Here is an 18623-nt window from a genome sequence, read left to right on the forward strand (position 1 = left end):
GTAACAAAGACCAAGGAGGTAGACATTGAAGCAAATGGTGTCAAACGAGGCTGTGGAAAAGAGAAAGAAAAGGAGGGTGTGGCATCACAAAGTGACCATGGACAAGAAAAGAAAGTGAAGGAAAACAAGGAAGTCAAGAGGAGACGACGTCGTATAAACCTCCAAGATTTCCCCCTTGGACATGGTATGGCTCCATACAACCTTTTGGAAGACATGAGAGGTAAGGGTCCTGATATCTCGTGGCCTCAATTTCTAGCCTTATGTCCACAAGTTAGGAGGGAATTAACAAAGGCCGTGAGCACTAGGAGAAAAACAAAAGAGAATGTGCCTGTTGTAAAATTTTCACAAGCTGAGATGGATGAGGACATTACACCTATATTAGATTGCTACATCAAGGGAAGGCTAGTTAAGAAGGGTCTAGTAGATGGGGGTGTACAAATTTGCATCATGACAGAGGACCTTATGCAAAAACTAGGCATGCATATTCATGAAACACCTGAAATTAAGGTGAAAATGGCAAACAATAGCAAAGCAAAGTGTCTTGGGATTTGTAAGAATGTTTCTGTGGAAGTTTTTGGCATTAAGAAGGTTGTTGATTTTTATGTTATGTCTACCAAGGGAAGTGGTTATCCATTTATTCTAGGCAGACCATGGCTAATGAGAATGCGAGCTTTGCAGGATTGGGAAAATGGAAAGTTAATTTGCAGGAATGAAAATCGTAAGAAGATTATCTTTGACATGAAGGAGCAACGACAAGAGGAGATAAATGAAGAATCTTCTCAAGGCAAAACAGAGGCGGATTGGACCGATGACGCCTCAGAGGAAGAAAACAGCAGTAGCACTATGGACGAGGAGTCTTCCATTGAAGTCATGGGGGTAAGATTCAGAGCAAAAGACAAAGAGACACCCTGTCAAGGTTTGGAGGAGGTAGGCTCTCAAGAAGACCAAATTGTGCATGATGAAGAAATGTTTGATGCTATGCTCTCAAAAACGCTTACATCGGAGGAAGGAGAGGAGTTTAAATGTGTACTAAGGAAATTTCCCAGGTTTTTTGCTAAAGATTACACAGATGTGCGTGGCGTAGAGGCCATTCAACACAAGATCGAGCTAAAGCCAGAAGCCAAACCTAAGGCACAAAAGCTACGAAGACTAGGAGTCATCAAGGAGCAAGCACTACTCAAAGAGGTGAGGAAGCTTCTAGCAGCGGGATTCATATATCCTGTAGAAAATTCAGAGTGGGTCTCTCTCATCGTGGTCACTCCCAAGAAGAACGGCAAATGGAGGGTGTGTGTGGACTATCGTCCACTGAACGAGGCGACAAAAAGGGACCACTTTCCTCTCCTATTTCAAGATGAGATCCTAAATGAGGTAGCAGGTCATGAGAAGTATACAATATGTGATGGCTACTCGGGTTACTTTCAAACTGGGATTGCATTGGAGGATCAATTGAAAACAACCTTCATCACTCCTTGGGGTTGTTATGCTTTCAGAGTCATGCCGTTTGGTTTAACCAATGCTCCAGCGACATTTCAACGTTTCATGAACATGGTGTTTCAAGCATTCTTTGGGAAATCCATTAGAGTGTTCATAGATGATTTTTGCATCTATAGCTCTAAGTCATTGCATGTGCAGAGGGTGGAAGAAGGCTTGAAGAAACTCTACGACATGGGGGGCCAACTCAATCCCGACAAATGTCATATTGGTGAGGATGAAGTAATCTTGCTAGGTCATAAGGTTTCTTCCAAAGGCATTGAGGTGGATCCTACAAAGGCAAAGGCTCTTATCGACCTACCATCTCCAAAGAGTCTCAAGGAGGCCATCTCATTCATTCAAAAGGTGAAGTACATGTCACGCTTCATTCACTTAGCCTCAGAGTTACTTCACCCTTTGCAAAAATTGACTCAACAAGTAGAGTTTGCATGGTCTGATGAGCTTGAGGAGTACTTTTGTAACATTAAAGTCATTTTGTCAGAGCTACCAACACTCATGCCTCCTTGTTGGGAGTACACTTTCTTTGTTAACTCTAGTGTTGGAAAGGAAACAGCAGTGGGTGCAGTTTTGTTACAGCAAGATCTCCACAATACTAGAATGCGGCCCATCTACTTTGTTAGTAGGGTCATGAATGTCATGGAGAAAGGCTACACGGAAGCGGAACTCATGATGCTTGCTCTCATCTTTGCGGTGAGAAAATTTAGATCCTACTTGTTACCAAAACCTTTTGTAATTCTCACTACAGAAAATTTGTTTCCTTGGGTGTCTTCTCAAATGACTATCAGTGCTAGAATCACAAAGTGGGTTATGGAATTGCAAGAATTCCAATACTCTTTCAAGGTAGAAGATAATGTGCGTGCACAATTGGCAGGGATTCTCACTTATAGAGTGCATGAAAAGGAGATTAAGGTGCCTGAAGTAAAGACCCTACCATTGCCACCACCCAAAACTATATCTAATGCATTCACCTTGTTCTTTGATGGAGCTTTTAGAAAAGCCACAGGTAAAGCAAGGGGAGGGCTGGTGCTGCTCAACCCAAATGGAGAGGTGGTTATGAAGGAGAAGGTCAACTTGCCAAGTTCTAATAGCAACAATGAAGCAGAGTACGACATACTACTTCATGGCTTGAAGGTGTGCATCAATCAAGGGATACAACGTCTCTTGGTAAAAGGGGATGCACTTCTTATTGTAAGGCAAATTTTAGGCATTTGGGCATGCAAGAATGAAAGATTAAGGCAAAAGGTTCATGCTATCCGTAGGCTGTTTAATCAATTTGAGGAGGTGCAATTGTATCATATTCCTAGGAAACAAAATGAGGATGCTGATCTACTTGCACAACCAGCTGTTGCATGTGTTAAGAAGGAAATGCAAGTAGTAGTCTTGGCTGCAGCGGCTATTAAGCAACCACGGTACCAAGGAATGGAGGCACTGGCTCCCATAGTGAGCTACATCTTGGAAGGTGAATTCCCACAAGACTTCACAAAGGCACAAAAGAGAAGGCTCATGAAGAGGGCAAGTTCTTTCTTGTTCTTAGAAGGCACCCTCTACCAAAAAGGAAAAGATCAAGTGTGCAGAAGGGTACCAACAACCAAGGAGATTCCAGCCATTTTAGAGGGTTTGCATGAAGAAACATGTGGTGGCCATTTTGCTCAAGAACTAACTGTGAAAAAGATTTTGCTTGCTGGGCATGTTTGGCCAAGCTTACATGTGGATGTCCAACATTGGTGTAGGAGCTGTCATAACTGCCAAGTCAATGGTAATAAGAGGTTGCTACATGGTCCACGCCAATTAGTCATTGCAAGTGGTCCATTTAAAAAATGGGGCATTGATGCTATGGGTCCACTACCTAGAACTAAAAATGGAAAATTGTACATCTTAGTGGCCATAGACTACATGACTAGGTGGGTGGAGGCTCAAAGTGTGGCAAGGGTGAATGGAAAGACTGTAAGCAAATTTGTTTACACTCATATATGTTGCAGATTTGGCACCCCCTTGGAGATTGTTTCTGATAATGGTCCAGGTTTTAGAAAAGGTTTGGTCACCGAAGTTTGTGAAGAGCTTCATATTTCACATCATCATAGCACACCCTACTATCCCCAATCAAATGGGTTAGTAGAGAAGGCTAATGGTGTTATTGCAGGAATCATAAGGAAGATGGTGGAGAACAAGACGAATCTTTGGGATGAGTTCCTTGATGGAGCACTATGGGCATACCGGACTACCTACCGAGAAGCAACGGGGTTTACGCCCTTTCACTTGGTTTATGGTCAAGAAGCATTGCAGCCTATTGAGCTCAACATTCCAACAATGCGGCTACATGGAAAAGGTGGACTAGGAGATCAAGATGCATGGGTAGATCAACTTCTCACTTTAGTTGAGCTAGAGTGGAAAAGAGAAGCTGCATACGAGTGTTATAGAAGAAAAGCCATGCAAGCAGCGGAGAAGTTCAATGCAACTTTGAAAGACAAGGGCATCAAAGAAGGAGATATTGTGCTAAGGTATGACAATCGACTTGATAATCGGTTTGATGCCAAGTTTGAAACTAGATGGCAGGGACCATACATTGTCAAGAAGGTTTTCAACTCTAGCTATTATCAGCTCATGGATTTGGATGGCAAAGTACATTCTAAGAAGGTTAATGGCTACAGACTCAAGCCATACTTGAGTCGCATTCTACCGACAGACTTACAGAAGCAACCACAAAAAGGAGATAAAAGGGCATGTAAGTTATGTGGTTTGAGTGATGGATGTGGTGCAAAACACAAGGAACAGAAGAAAGATGGACAAGAGAACCACATTACACCACTTGCTTTAGAAGGCCTACATTATGATGGTACATGAATATACCATCATCTAGGGGGAGGGCTAAATGATAGCCATTTTTTCGGCTATCCACATTACCATAAGGAGCTACCTCGGCCAAGGAAAATCACATAAACTCTTTGTCATAAATACCTTTTCACTCTGTAAATAGGAGTGTGTGCGTTAGGGACTTTACCCATATCTTCTATATATATATTTTTTATGATATAAAAAAAAATTGCTAGCTACTCATCAAAAATAAATAAAATTATTATGGCCCATTTTGTGTAAATATTTCATTTCATACAAGGGCCTAAATATGGGGGTCTCTATTTTCTCTAATTATATAAATACTTCATTAGGTGTGTGTATTACAAAACCTAAATATATTTTTATTTATTTATTACTATTATTATTATTCTTCATAATACTTTTGGACCATCATTGTACATATGCTTCAACTTCACCATACATAAGTAAATCCTATGCCCTCACATTTCTATCCACACCATGTAGAAAGCCTACTACCCAAATCACTTTTTCCCTTAGACTATTTCATCTCTTATTCTCTCATCTACCCTAAAATAATGAGGGTCTCCCTCCCTTTTGACTTCCATAGTTTAGTATTTTTGTATATATTTTTTACTATTAAATATTTTATATATTTTTATTAAATACTTTTTTATATATCAATTATTTTTGTATATTTTATTCACAATTAGATCTCTTTATTTATTTTCCTATCATAATAACCATATTGTCATGATATGTTGACTAGTTAAATACTAGTTTGTTTTTTCTTATTATGTAAATCCTTTATAAAATGGAAAAAATCTCCTCCATGTAAGTGTCCACATACACTTGAGTCTCTAAGGTCAGGGTATGATGTATTGGGGGGCTCACTCTTGGAGCTATCAAGAAATTCCACCAATGGGGACCCACACAAAGATTTTAAAAATTCAAACAATACATGATTCTGCTGAATTTTTTGCGCCCTCCTCCACTCCGAATTTGGACTGGTCTTCAAGAGACAAAAGTTAGCTCAGGAGCTTAAAAATATGCTCAATTTGTTTTAGAATCTTTGGAGCTAATGGCAGTGAGATATGAATTTTTTATTGGACCCCAGTCTGCCCACTTTTTGGCAAGGTACACCTAGTCTCTTCTCACTTCCCTTACACATTCATCACCTACATACTTACTCATTCCTTTCTCACTCCATCAAACCTGCAAACTTCATGTCCTCCCTCACCCTCTCCACCTTTTTCCTCTCCTTCCATCTCCATTTGCTCTCATTTCTACTCTACACCCATACCTCATCTCCATTTCTCTCCCTACTACTCCCATATTACTAAATTATTTTCCCAATCTCAAAAAATACATAAAAATTCAGCATGAATGTATCATATTAGCCTCTGCAAATATGGGGTTTCCATCTACAAAAATCCCCATGTTCTTCACCTCAATCAACTTTTGTGGCGTCAAATGCAAGAAGGAGACCGGCGGTTAACTTAAAGATCTACACATGGGAGAATCCAAGCTTCTTCGAGCTTTCAACCACACAAGGATCTTTCCAAATCTTTACTCCTCACACTCATTTTGTACATTGTATTACTAACCTTTTATAGTGATTACTAACTACTAACCACTAACATTTATAAATAAGCACCCACTCTACTACTTTTGGAGTAGGCATTATTACAAGTTATTTGCTTAAACCTCTACATCACACTCTCCTCTCATCTTCAATAATTCTCTCACCTTGAGCCCACATCCATGTGACTCAAGGGATAAGAAGAGGCCCACTCTTATTTCAAAATAAAAAATCCATAATCTATGATTTCTCATAATAAGATTGATTAGGCTTAATCCTAATTGGGGCTTCTCAAACCTATAAATAAAGCCCCTTCCATTCCTTGTAAAGGGGAGATTACACACATTGTACACCACTCCTAACTCTAGTGTGTAAGGAGATAGTGAAGCTTGAAGCTTGAAGCTAGTTATGTCATTGTGAGGGCTTGAGTGATGCCATACTCCCTATCATAATTGTATCTTGCCTTTGTGCATCAATAAGATTAGTAGTTTGGGTGCAATTGTGTACAAATCTTGGACTCCTACATCTCCAAAGTTGATTTAGCAAAGCGGTCCGATGTTTGATTTAAGGTAAATTCAATCCTTGTATTTTGTGGCGTGGTTTTATGCTTGGAGGCTTGAGGGCTTGTTTTTTATTTGTTGCCTTTCAATTCATGGTAAGAGGGTTGTATGGTGAGAGGGCTCCCGTAACCTTAAGACCAAGTGCATAGCGACAACAAAATCAAGCTTATATTGTCTCTCTAAGTTCTTCTCCAAGTTTGGTGTGCATCTATTTGTGTTATGCTAGTCTCCTCCACACATAATACCATATGTTATGAGTGTTTGTTGAGAGTGTGTGTGTCTTTTGATTGATGTATATGGTTAGCATGTATTGATTGGCTACAAGGAAAGATCTTTGGTGTCCTAGTTCACACACATAACTAGGTGGTGCCCCTTTTCTTGTTGGGTGTGTGGTTTTGGGGTTCTTATGTTTGTGTTGCGTTGTGCCCCAAGCCCATTGAGCAACACGGGAGCCTTGAGGAGTGCTTAGAGGCCGCTCTTCTTGTTGCCCGCCCCGGACTGCCTCAGCATCTACCCTTATTCACATTCCATCACACCTCATTCATTTACATCACATATCATTCATTCACATCTATCTCAACTTACATCACATCTCATCACTTTCATTTCACATCTCATCTCATTTATTCTTATCTCAATTCATGTATCATTCATTCACATCTATCTCAATTTACATCACATCTCATTGCATTCATTTCACATCTTATCTCATTCATTCTTATCCCGATTCACATCACATCACATGTCATTTATTCACATCCCATATCATTCATTTACATCCGATTCACATGACATCACATCTCATTCATTCACATCCTCATTCACATCACATTACATCTCATCCATTCACTCACATTGACATCACATCCTTTCGCATACACATCCACATCCATTCTTTCATATACACATCCACATCCATTCTTCTGCATACACATCCACATCCATTCTTCCACATACACATATAGATCCATTCTTTCACATACAGATCCATTCTTTCACATACAAATTCACATCCATTCTTTCACATACACATCCACATCCATTCTCTCACATCCATTCTCTCACATACACACTCACATCTATTTCCATTACATCACATCCTATCAAATTCTATTTTCATCTTATTACATCCATTCACATCTTATCGCATCCTATTTACATCTTATCACATCCATTTACATCTTATCGCATCCTATTTACATCTCATCACATTCATTTCACATGCTATTCCCATTTAGTAGCTTTTTCTAGTTTGATTCCGATAATGGGACTTTTCTAAATTTCTACCCAATTAAAGGTTCCTTTTCTCAAATGACTATTTCTATATTCCTTCTCAATTTATCAATTGAAATATATTCAATATTCCTCTTTTGAATAAAAGAATTTATGGGATTCACAGAAATCAATTCTACCCATATTTCCACTTTTGATAAATAATCATAAATTGAATTATACTAAAAATTCCTCTTCTTTCCATTTAATTTCTTGGATCTCAATTACCATGGGGGATTCCTCTTTTTGCATTTAATTATTTGCATTCCAATGTCATGGGAATTCCTCTTTTATCATCAAATATTTCTCATAAAGTAAATTTATCTAAAATAAAATATCCATTATTTCAATATGCTAGGAATTTCTCTTTTTCCATCTAAATGATGAAATTCCAAATGTCATAGGAATTCCTCTTTTACCATTTAAATATTTCTCATAGATAAAATAAATTTATCTAAAATTCATCTTTGAATTTAAATAAATAACCCATTAATTTCAATATGCTAGGAATTTCTCTTTTCCCATCTAAATGATGAATTCCAAATCTCATAGGAATTCCTCTTTTACCATTTAAATATTTCTCATGGATAAAATAAATTTATCTAAAATTCACCTTTGAATTTAAATATCAATATGCTAAAAATTACACTTTCCTCATTTAAATGTTTGAATTCCAATATGGTGGGAATTCCTCTTTCATTATTTAAATTTATCTATGCAAAAAGATAAATTTAACTAAAATCCTTCTTTAATTTTTAAATAAAATATACATTATTTTAGCATCCCAATTTTTCTCTTACTTCATTGGAATACATGGATTTCCATTGTCATGGAGATTACTCTTTTAACATAAAAATGAATTACTAGAAATTCCTCTTTTTTCTAATTAACTATTTATGCATAAACATAAAAATTAAATTTTCCATGATTATAATGAGAATCATTCAATTAATCTAGGATGATTAATCCTAGAATATGGTAGGAAGTCCTCTTTTCATATTATCAATGAAAATGATTTATGTGTTAATTTTTTAGAAATTTTACCATAGCTTCGCTACTATTACTAATAATTCTCAATGATTTTGAAAACATAAAGTTTAGTAATATCATATGATAGAATAACCATTAATTGGATCAATTCCAATTATGGACTCGATTCCTAAATTTTCCATGAATTAAATAGCATAAAAGCATTAAAAAGTCACTTATTTGGCCTCAATTTGACAAGCATAGAAATTACTTTTAGATTAGAGAATTGCTTCATGAGAAGCTTCATTTGAATATAGAATGGGTCATAGGAATGACCATTCTTTGGGGGAGAGAGAGACATGCTTTAAAAAAACATTTAATTTAAGCATAAATGAAAATTTATGTGTTTTATCACTACAATTCATTAAAGAACTTCAATTGTATTAAAAAGCCATTCAATTGAATGCTTCTCAAGCTTGAGAGGGGTTGAGAAGAGAGAACATTTGGAGATTTAAAAAAAAAGACCACAAACCACACTTTACCTCTCCTAGATTTCTTGATTCTTTAATTAATGTAGAGGCCCCCAACCCATCAATTGGTTTGGTATGTTGATGAAGACTCTAAGGAAGATTGAAGAGAGAGAGAATCTCCAATCTCTCCAATTTGTAGAGGATAATAGAAAATATCATTATATCAGTATAATACTAGCATGGTACAGTTCTTATATATTTTTACAAAGGGCTAAGGATCTATTTATAGGTGAGGACTAGCTGCAACTTGTTTCTAGAATTTTCCAGGTTGGACGAGATTTGGGACCTAATTTGGCTCCCTTTTGATTTGGTTTGATCCAAGAGAGAGGAGAGATAAAAATATCACAATATTTTTGAGTTTAAAACTCCACCACACATGTGAAATAGGCGCCTCCTTGAAGAGCCCCCTTCTCCTTACCAAGGTGTCAAAATTAATCATTATACCCAAAAAATCTCATTTTTTTAGTAATATTCATAGTTTTTTACTAATAAACCTTGTCCTTAGTCAACTCTTCATCTTATGTGAGCATTTACTCATTTTTGGGAGTTTTTCTTTTATTCTTCAATTTATCTCTTCCCTACATTTGGATTAATCTTATTGGTCCATAGAAACCTTAATTGGACGATAATCCAAAAATTTCTTAAAATCTAGACCCTTAGGCTAAGGTCCTTTATACTTATTTTCAATTAATTTCCAAATGCACATTGGAAAATTCTTTTTGAATTTCTATTTTTGGGAAACCATTTTAGACACTAGGAGGATTTTTATATCCAAAAATATCTCAATTTTGGATTACCTCTCTCTAGATATTTTCTCTCTCTAGATCAAAATAGGGTAAAACAAAATCTTTCTTTTATTTCAAAGAGAGGAATAATTACAAGATGAGAAGGGGAGGTTCTTACACCTGTACACCTCAAAAGCTAGAGGGAGGAATCTTATAGTGTGAAGATAGCAAGAGCCATGCTCGTTTGCAAAGATTTGGATACATTCCTCTTAGCAACACTTCTTGATGAGGGATGGCAGAGTAAAGTTTTTGACGATATCCATTGTAACATTGCACTAGAGACAATAGTTGCAAAGTACATAATTGCAACTTAGACTTTTATCTTGTCCTTTTGGTATAGCACGTCCCATTACATCAATGGTGAAAGATCCTTGCCCCCTCCGCGCAATGAATTCAGAGTTGCCAACAGCAGCGGAAGTAGCACTTCTTGTGCAGGGCAGAGCCTCTCACTCGGGACCTCGCCCACGGATATCTGGAAAAGAGACTAATCCCTCAGTTCTTCCAAAACCAAACTCGAAAAACCTTCCCTCACCCACAAAGCACGAGCGTTTCTTCCACAGATATTTTTATTCTAACGTATTCAAGAGCCTTAACTAACCAAACTGATCCGATCGAGCGAGTAAGTCACATGGTCAGATCAAGGAAGAGATTTGCACTTGGATCATAGAGACCAACGCTTTTTTCCTTGTCAAGAGGCACAGCCGTTAGAACAAGGACTGTCCAAGATTTCCTTCATCTATCATACCATAACAGAATTGAGTCTCAATTTAGGGATCCATTAGTCCAGCCTACTAACCCCATCCAGTCCCATGGATTAACCAAGCCAACTGCCCAACCACTCTAGTGATAGGATCCATTTAGGAATTTGGTAATGTTTTGTCCCGAGTACCAGGGAAAAGAGTTCCCAAGCCCCCTAGTCGGCACTTCATGCAAACTTCAAGATAGTCACACCACTTACACACCCAATATGAAATTGCCTTTTTCACAGATTCAGCTGTGAAAAGACATATCTACCCCGATCCACATCACATCACAAAACATCACATCCATTTCACATAACATCTCATCCATTGACATCTATCCCTATTCACATCACATTACATCTATTTCACATCACATCTCCTCCATTCACATCTATCTCGATTCACATCACATCCATTTCACATCACATCTCATCCATTCACATCTATCAGGATTCACATCACATCACATCTATCTCGATTCACATCACATCACATCCATCCTCATCACATCTCATCCATTCACATCTACCTTGATTCACATCACATCACATCACATCCATTCACATCTATCTTGATTCACATCACATCACATCACATCACATCCATCCTCATCACATCTCATCCATTCACATCTACCCTGATTCACATCATATCCATTCACATTCATCACATTCATTTATATCACATCCATTCACATCCATCACATCACATCCATTCATATCCATCATATTCATTCTCATCATATCCATTCACATCCATTCATATCCATCATATTCATTCTCATCACCATCCCATCACATACATTCTATCCACATTACATCACATCCACATCTATCCATATCATGTCTCATTCATACACATCCCATCTCATTTATCCGCATCCATCCAGTCATTTACATGCACGACTATTCACATCCATCCATTCATTCACATTCACACCTATCACTTCACATCTCATCACATTCACATCCACATCCCTTTACATCACATCACACCCATATTCCTTTACATCACATCACATCCATTCACATCCACATCCATTTACATCTCATCACATTCACATCCACATCTCTTTACATCACATCACACCCACATTCCTTTACATCACATCACATCCATTCACATCCACATCCATTTACATCACATCACATCACATCACATCTTATCACATCCACATCCACATCACATCTTATCACATCCACATCCATTTACATCACATCACATCCTATCACATCCACATCCACATCCACATCCATTTACATCACATCACATCCTATCACATCCGCATCCACATCTATTTACTTCACATCACATCCTTTCACATAACCTCACATCTCATTCTCATCTTATCATTCACATCCACATTCATTTACATCACATTCTTTCACATACACATCCACATCCATTTACTTTACATCTCATCCTTTCACATAACCTCACATCTCATTCTCATCTCATCATTCACATCCACATTCATTTACATCACATTCTTTCACATACACATCCACATCATTTACTTTACATATCATCCTTTCACATAACCTCACATCTCATTCTCATCTCATCATTCACATCCACATTCATTTACATCACATTCTTTCACATCCACATCCACATCCACATCCATTTACTTTACATCTCATCCACATTTATTCACATCACACCACCTCCTATCACATCCCATTCACATCTTATCACATCCATTCACATCCTATCGCATCCCATTTACATCTTATCACATCCATTCCCATCCTATCACATCCCATTCACATTTTATTCCCATTTAGTAGCTTTTCCTACTTTGATACCGATAATGGGACTTTTTCTTAATTTCTGTCAATTGCTTGGCCTAGATAAAGGTTCTTTTACTCAACGGCTAATTTCAAATTATTTCTCAATTTCTCAAATGAATTATATTCAATATTCTTATTTTGAATAAAAGAATTCATGGATTAAAAAAAATCAATTCTACCTATATTTCCCAATTATGCTCAAAATTCCACTTTTGATAAATACTCATACTTTGAATTATGCCAAAAATTTCTCTTTTTTTCATTTAATTTCTTGGATCTCAAATATCATGAGAATTTCTCTTTTTACATTTAATTGATTGATTTCTAAATGTCATGGGGATTCCTCTTTTATCATCAAATAAATTTATCTAAAATTCATCTTTTCTTTAATAAAAATATCCATTAATTCAATATGCCAAGAAGTCCACTTTTACTATTTAAATGATTGAGTTCCAAATGTCATGGGAATTCCTCTTTTATCATTTAAATATTTCTCATGCATAAAATAAATTTGTCTAAAATTTCTCTTTAAATTTTAATAAAAATATCCATTAATTCAATATGCTAAGAATTTCACTTTTCCCATTTAAATGATTGAATTTCAAATGTCATGGAAATTTCTCTTTTATCATTTAAATAAAACTATCATAGTTTTCTCTTTTCTTAATTATTTAATTATGCATAAACCTAAAAAATTAGTTTTCCATTGAATGTGATGAAAATCATTCTTTTAGCATAGGATGACCAATCCTAGAATATGGTAGGAAGTCCTCTTTTCACGTTAAGAATGAATTATGTATCAATTTCATAAAAATTTTGCCATAGCTCTGCTGCTATTACTAATAATTTTTAATATTTTTGAAAAGAATAAACTTAGTAATACAATTATGATAGTATAACTATATTCTAATCTTAAATCCAATTTATGGATTTAAATCATAATATTATCATAATTTTAAAAGCATAAAAAAATAAAAAGCCACTTTCTTAACCTCTAGCTTCACAAGCCTAGAGTTTTATTTGTAAACTGATAATTTATCAATGAGAAGCATCATTTGAATATGAGAATTGGTCATAGGAATGACCATTCTTTTGAGGAGAGAGAGATAAACATAAAAAGCATCATAATTTAAGCATAAATGTAAACTTTTCTTAATTATTCATTATAACTCTTAAGAAAAGCTTGATTTGCATTATAAACACTTAATTTAGAAACTTCTCAAGCTTGAGAGGGGTAGAGAAGTGAAAACATTAAGAATAGTAGAGAAAAACCATAAAATTACACTTTATCTCTTGTTTTTGCTTGCTTCTCTATCTTACAAGAAGCCCCCAACCAATCAATTGGTTAGTATGTTGACAAGAAAGCTCCAAGGAAGGTTGAAGAGAGAGAGAGATGCTCCACTCTCTCCAAAAGTAGAGGATTTTTAAGGGATAATAGAAAATATCATTATTTTAATGTAATACTCGCATGGTATAGCTCAAAGATGAAAATACAAAAGAATGAGGGTCTATTTATAGGTGAGGGAGGCCACTAACTGAGTCCAACTAAGTTCTAGAATTTTTCAACTTTAGTTTGGCTGAATTTGGACAAGATTTGGATCAGTTTGGCTCCCTTTTTGATTTGGTTTGATCCAGGAGAGAGGAGAGATAAAAATATCATAATTTTTTTGAGTTGAAAACTCCTTCACATGTGTGAAATAGGCACCTCCTTAAAGTCTCCCCCCTCCTTACCAAGGTGTCAAAAATGTATCATTATACCAAAATATCTCATTTTTTTTAGTAATATCTCATAGTTTTTAACTAATAAACCTTGTACTCAGTCAACTCTTTATCTTATGTGAGCATTTACTCATTTTTAGATATTTTATTTTATTCTTTGGATTTATCTCATCCCCACACTTGGATTAATCCTATTGGTCCTCCATAGGATAGGAACCCAGAAATTTCTAAAAATTTGGACCCTTAGGAGAAGGTCCTTTATACACATTTTCAATTAATTCCAAATGCACATTGGAAAGTTATTTTTGAAATTTTGTTTCAGGAGGGGAAACCATTTTAGACACTAGGAGGATTTTTATATCCAAAAATATCTCAATTTTGGATTATCTCTCTCTAGATATTTTCTCTCCCTAGGCCAAAACAGGGTAAAACATGATCTTTCTTTTATTTCAGAGAGGGGAATAATTACAAGAACAAAAGGGGAGGTTCTTCCACCTTTACACCTCAAAATCTGGAGGGAGGAATCTTACAAATGGAGATTTGGTGCCAATGGATCAGGAAGCCGCAAGTGCAATGGTGGACAACAAAGTCATAGACATTGAAGTGATTGATGAAGCTTCAACACTGGTGACAATTGTTTCTATACGGGAGAAATGCAATCTACAACAATTAAGGAAGGATATTGTCGAAGAATCCTTACAAGACATGCTGGCACACTTTACTCTCATTCACAATGGAAGAAGGGTCCTCCTTAGAAGGGAGCGACTAATACAATGTAAAGAATTGGTGGGTAACACAATCAAGATCATTCCTACTTGACTCTACCCATTTCAATGTACTCTTCTCACATAATTAATGAAGTCTATCTTGTTAATGACACTCCTACTTGACACATTACTTCAATGAGAATAGGATAGTTGAAAAAATTACATTACAAAAATGGGTTTCTCATTACATAATCTTGTAAAGAGTCTTTTGATTCAAGTAAAATCCATCTAAATATGGAATCCATTGTTCTTCCAAATAAACATCATTTGGGTTACCTTTGAAAGGAAGGGGTGATATCCATGTTCCAATGGGATTATACATTGCCTTTTCAGGGGTATCATCAATTAATAATGTATTTGTGGGATCATAGGGATGTTGGATATCCTCATAGTGCTTCATATGTAATAGTACCCTAGGTTTGTTAGGATGACAAACACCTGGGTCACGATAACAGTGCCTTTGGTCATATACAAAATACAATTCTGTCTCCTCAATCTTAGATTCTCTCAATACTAGCGTGGACAAGAGGCCTCAAATTATGCGTCATCATTGAGGACCAGATGGCCAATCTAAAGTGCCTAGTTACAAAGTTGATGAATTGATACAATTTGGGCCTTACCATGACGTGCATGCCCCCGACTTTATAAGTCCCTGCAACACTTGGTCCAAAGCTCTTGGGGTGTCTTTTGAGTAGCAATCCATTCACATCCAAGGATGATAAGCCTCCTCAGTGTCTGTAACCATTATTAACATGATTCATACTTCTAATCAGTGTTAATATGATTGAAACTTATAATCATTGTTAAGGGACAAGAAGCACTTAGTAAAAACAATTGTTAAAATTGAGTTGGTTACATTACATCAAGCACTTAGTAAAAACAATTGTTAAAATTGAGTTGATTACATTATGTAGATTAGAGTCCTTTATATCTAATTGGGGTTAATATAAGTTTAAAATAGCAGGAAAAATGAGAAATAGTCAGCCATACAAAGGAGGTTATGGCAAAATTTTTGAGAATTTTATGGAAAAGAAAGTTTATTTTTTTGTCATTCTAAATAAGTAATTCCCACCATTTGTGCATTCTAAAAGAAATATTCTAATTTACTCCATGTACATATTCACCTATGAATATGCATGGATATCACTGATATTAATTATTAAAATTAATTTCTACGCATAGAAAAATGCAAAATGAAAAAGTTTTAATTATAAAAGTGTTATTTTCATTGAATTTAATTTATATGCATAGAAAGATGCATAATGAAAGTTTTTTTATTATAAAAGTGTTATTTTCATTGAATTTAATTTCTATGCATAGAAAGATGCATAATGGAAGTTTTTTTATTATAAAAGTGTTATTTTCATTGAATTTAATTTCTATGCATAGAAAGATGCATAATGGAATTTTTTTTATTATAAAAGTGTTATTTTCATTGAATTTAATTTCTATGCATAGAAAGATGCATAGTGAAATGTTTTTAATTATAAAAGTGTTATTTTCATTGAATTTAATTTCTATGCATAGAAAGATGCATAGTGGAAATTTTTTAATTATAAAAGTGTTTTTTTCATTGAATTTAATTTCTATGCATAGCAAGATGCATAATGGAAATTTTTAAATTATAAAAGTATTATTTTCATTGAATTTAATTTCTATGCATAAAAAGATGCATAATGGAAAATGTTTTATTATAAAAGTGTTATTTTCATTGAATTTAATTTCTATGCATAGAAAGATGCATAATGGAATTTTTTTATTATAAAAGTGTTATTTTCATTGAATTTATTTTCTATGCATAGAAAGATGCATAATGGAAATTTTTATTACAAAAGTGTTATTCCTATTAAAATTGATTTTATGCATAAATAGATGTATAAAGAAATTCTTTTTTATTTTAAAAGTGTTATTCCCATTGAAGTTGATTTTCATGCATAAATAGATGCATAAAGAATTGTTTTTTATCAAAGTTAGGATTCTCTTTAATTCTATGTTTAATTTCTATGAGTATTTGATAAATGAATAAGTAAATACTCTGAGAGAGAAATTTCTATTATTTGATATTCACTCGGATTGTAAAGAGAAAATTTAAAAAATCTATCAAAGTCAAAATATTCAAATAAATGATTAATTTATTCCTCATCAAAATTCGTAATTAATTTAGAAATCAGTTAAGTAAATATTCAATGAATGAAATTTAGTAAAATAGTAACTGAAATATCACCCCTTTTCGAGAAAGATAGTTCAGGAGAAATCTTATCAGACTCGAACCTTGAATCAGACATTGACCAAGACCAAACTCTTTCTTCAATTTTGAGGAAAGAAGATATGACCAGTAAGGAAAACACACTCAAATCTCCCGCCAAATTTGAAACTAAGTTTGACACCCTTCGAACTAATCTGTGGATCAAGTTATAGAATTCGAAGAATTCGGTATGAAATTCAAAAACTCGATCAAGAAGTTTTGGGGATACTGATTTAAGATATACTCATTGCATTCAAAAGAAAATCAAACTAAAAACTTGCATAGAAACCCCATTTTCTTAAAGGATTGTCTTACGCCAGAATGTTGGAGGGAGCATTTGGTATGTGTTTTTCTAAGGAAAGTTCGGTTGCAATAGCTGGCGAGGGGAGTGTTCAAAGGATAGCTCACGCGGCAAAGCTTGCCCAAGTCTTGACCAGCCTCGGTACGGTTAAAATGGTGCGCTTCTGGTACGATGGATGAGGGCCGACAAAGCGGCCCCTGAGTGAAGTGCCAAGACACCTAAGGAGGATCTTAGAGGGTTCTGACCAGGAGATGCACGGGCTCGTGGTGCCTAGGACACCCATGCGTATGTCATGGAAGATATGTAAGATGGACGGAATGATTATTGTAATCTGTTACTAGATATCGTTGTTTAACTAGTTGGTTTCAACGGAGAGTCCAGAGTGATACTGTTTTTGAGAAACAAGGGACTGGATGGAATTTTTGAGTTATGACATCTGTAACAATGGATTGTTTTATAAGTTAAAGTTTTAAAGAGGAGTGTGTGCGTATCTGTATTCAAAAGCAAAAGTTAAGAAAGGCAGGTGAGTAATTGTCTGGTTCTATCGATTCTAGTGGTGGCTAACCCATGGGCCGGATGGGGTTAGAGGCTGGAATCAGTGGAGTTTTAATAATGACATTGAATAATAGGAATACGCTTAGAACTTGAATAGTTAAATAATAACCTGAAGACTGTCTCAAATGAATAAATCAATGCTTGTGCTTGATTTCAGTTAGGAAAAAAGCATTGATTTCTTCAACTTAAGTCTGTAATAGTTTTCCTTCTATCTGATTTAGTCACGTGAAGGATAGTTTAGTCTCTTGACCCCGTTTAAAAATTTGTTAAGAAAATAAAAAAGGTGGAATCTTCCCCGTTTTTCGGACAAGGGAATTTTTCCCGATCTTGGTTTCAAAATGACCACCAGATGAGTCTCATGTCCGGACATTCGAGGGCCCCGAGTGGGAAAGCTTGCTCCGCACAAGAGAAAGCTACTTCCCCTGCTAGCAACGGGAAATCCGATGCGCGGAGGGGGCAAAGGGGTCTCATAGCAGCTGGTATCAGAGCGCTGTTGTAAA

The 18623-nt window shown here is 35.6% G+C and overlaps 1 protein-coding gene across 1 annotated transcript in view; it reads left to right on the plus strand.

The window, feature by feature from the left end:
• Positions 1-843: 843 nt before the first annotated feature.
• The window catches only part of LOC147637694 (uncharacterized), a 35506-nt gene continuing 17726 nt past the window's right edge, over positions 844-18623 (plus strand). The window contains exons 1-2 of the mRNA XM_086799008.1: positions 844-1185; positions 1633-1702. Of these exons, the coding sequence (XP_086655134.1) occupies positions 844-1185; positions 1633-1702 (412 nt within the window). The remainder of the gene's footprint in view (positions 1186-1632; positions 1703-18623) is intronic.

Source organism: Cibotium barometz, chromosome 6 (genome assembly GCF_041138505.1).
Source record: "Cibotium barometz isolate CiBa-2024 chromosome 6, ASM4113850v1, whole genome shotgun sequence".
NCBI lineage: Eukaryota > Viridiplantae > Streptophyta > Polypodiopsida > Cyatheales > Cibotiaceae > Cibotium > Cibotium barometz.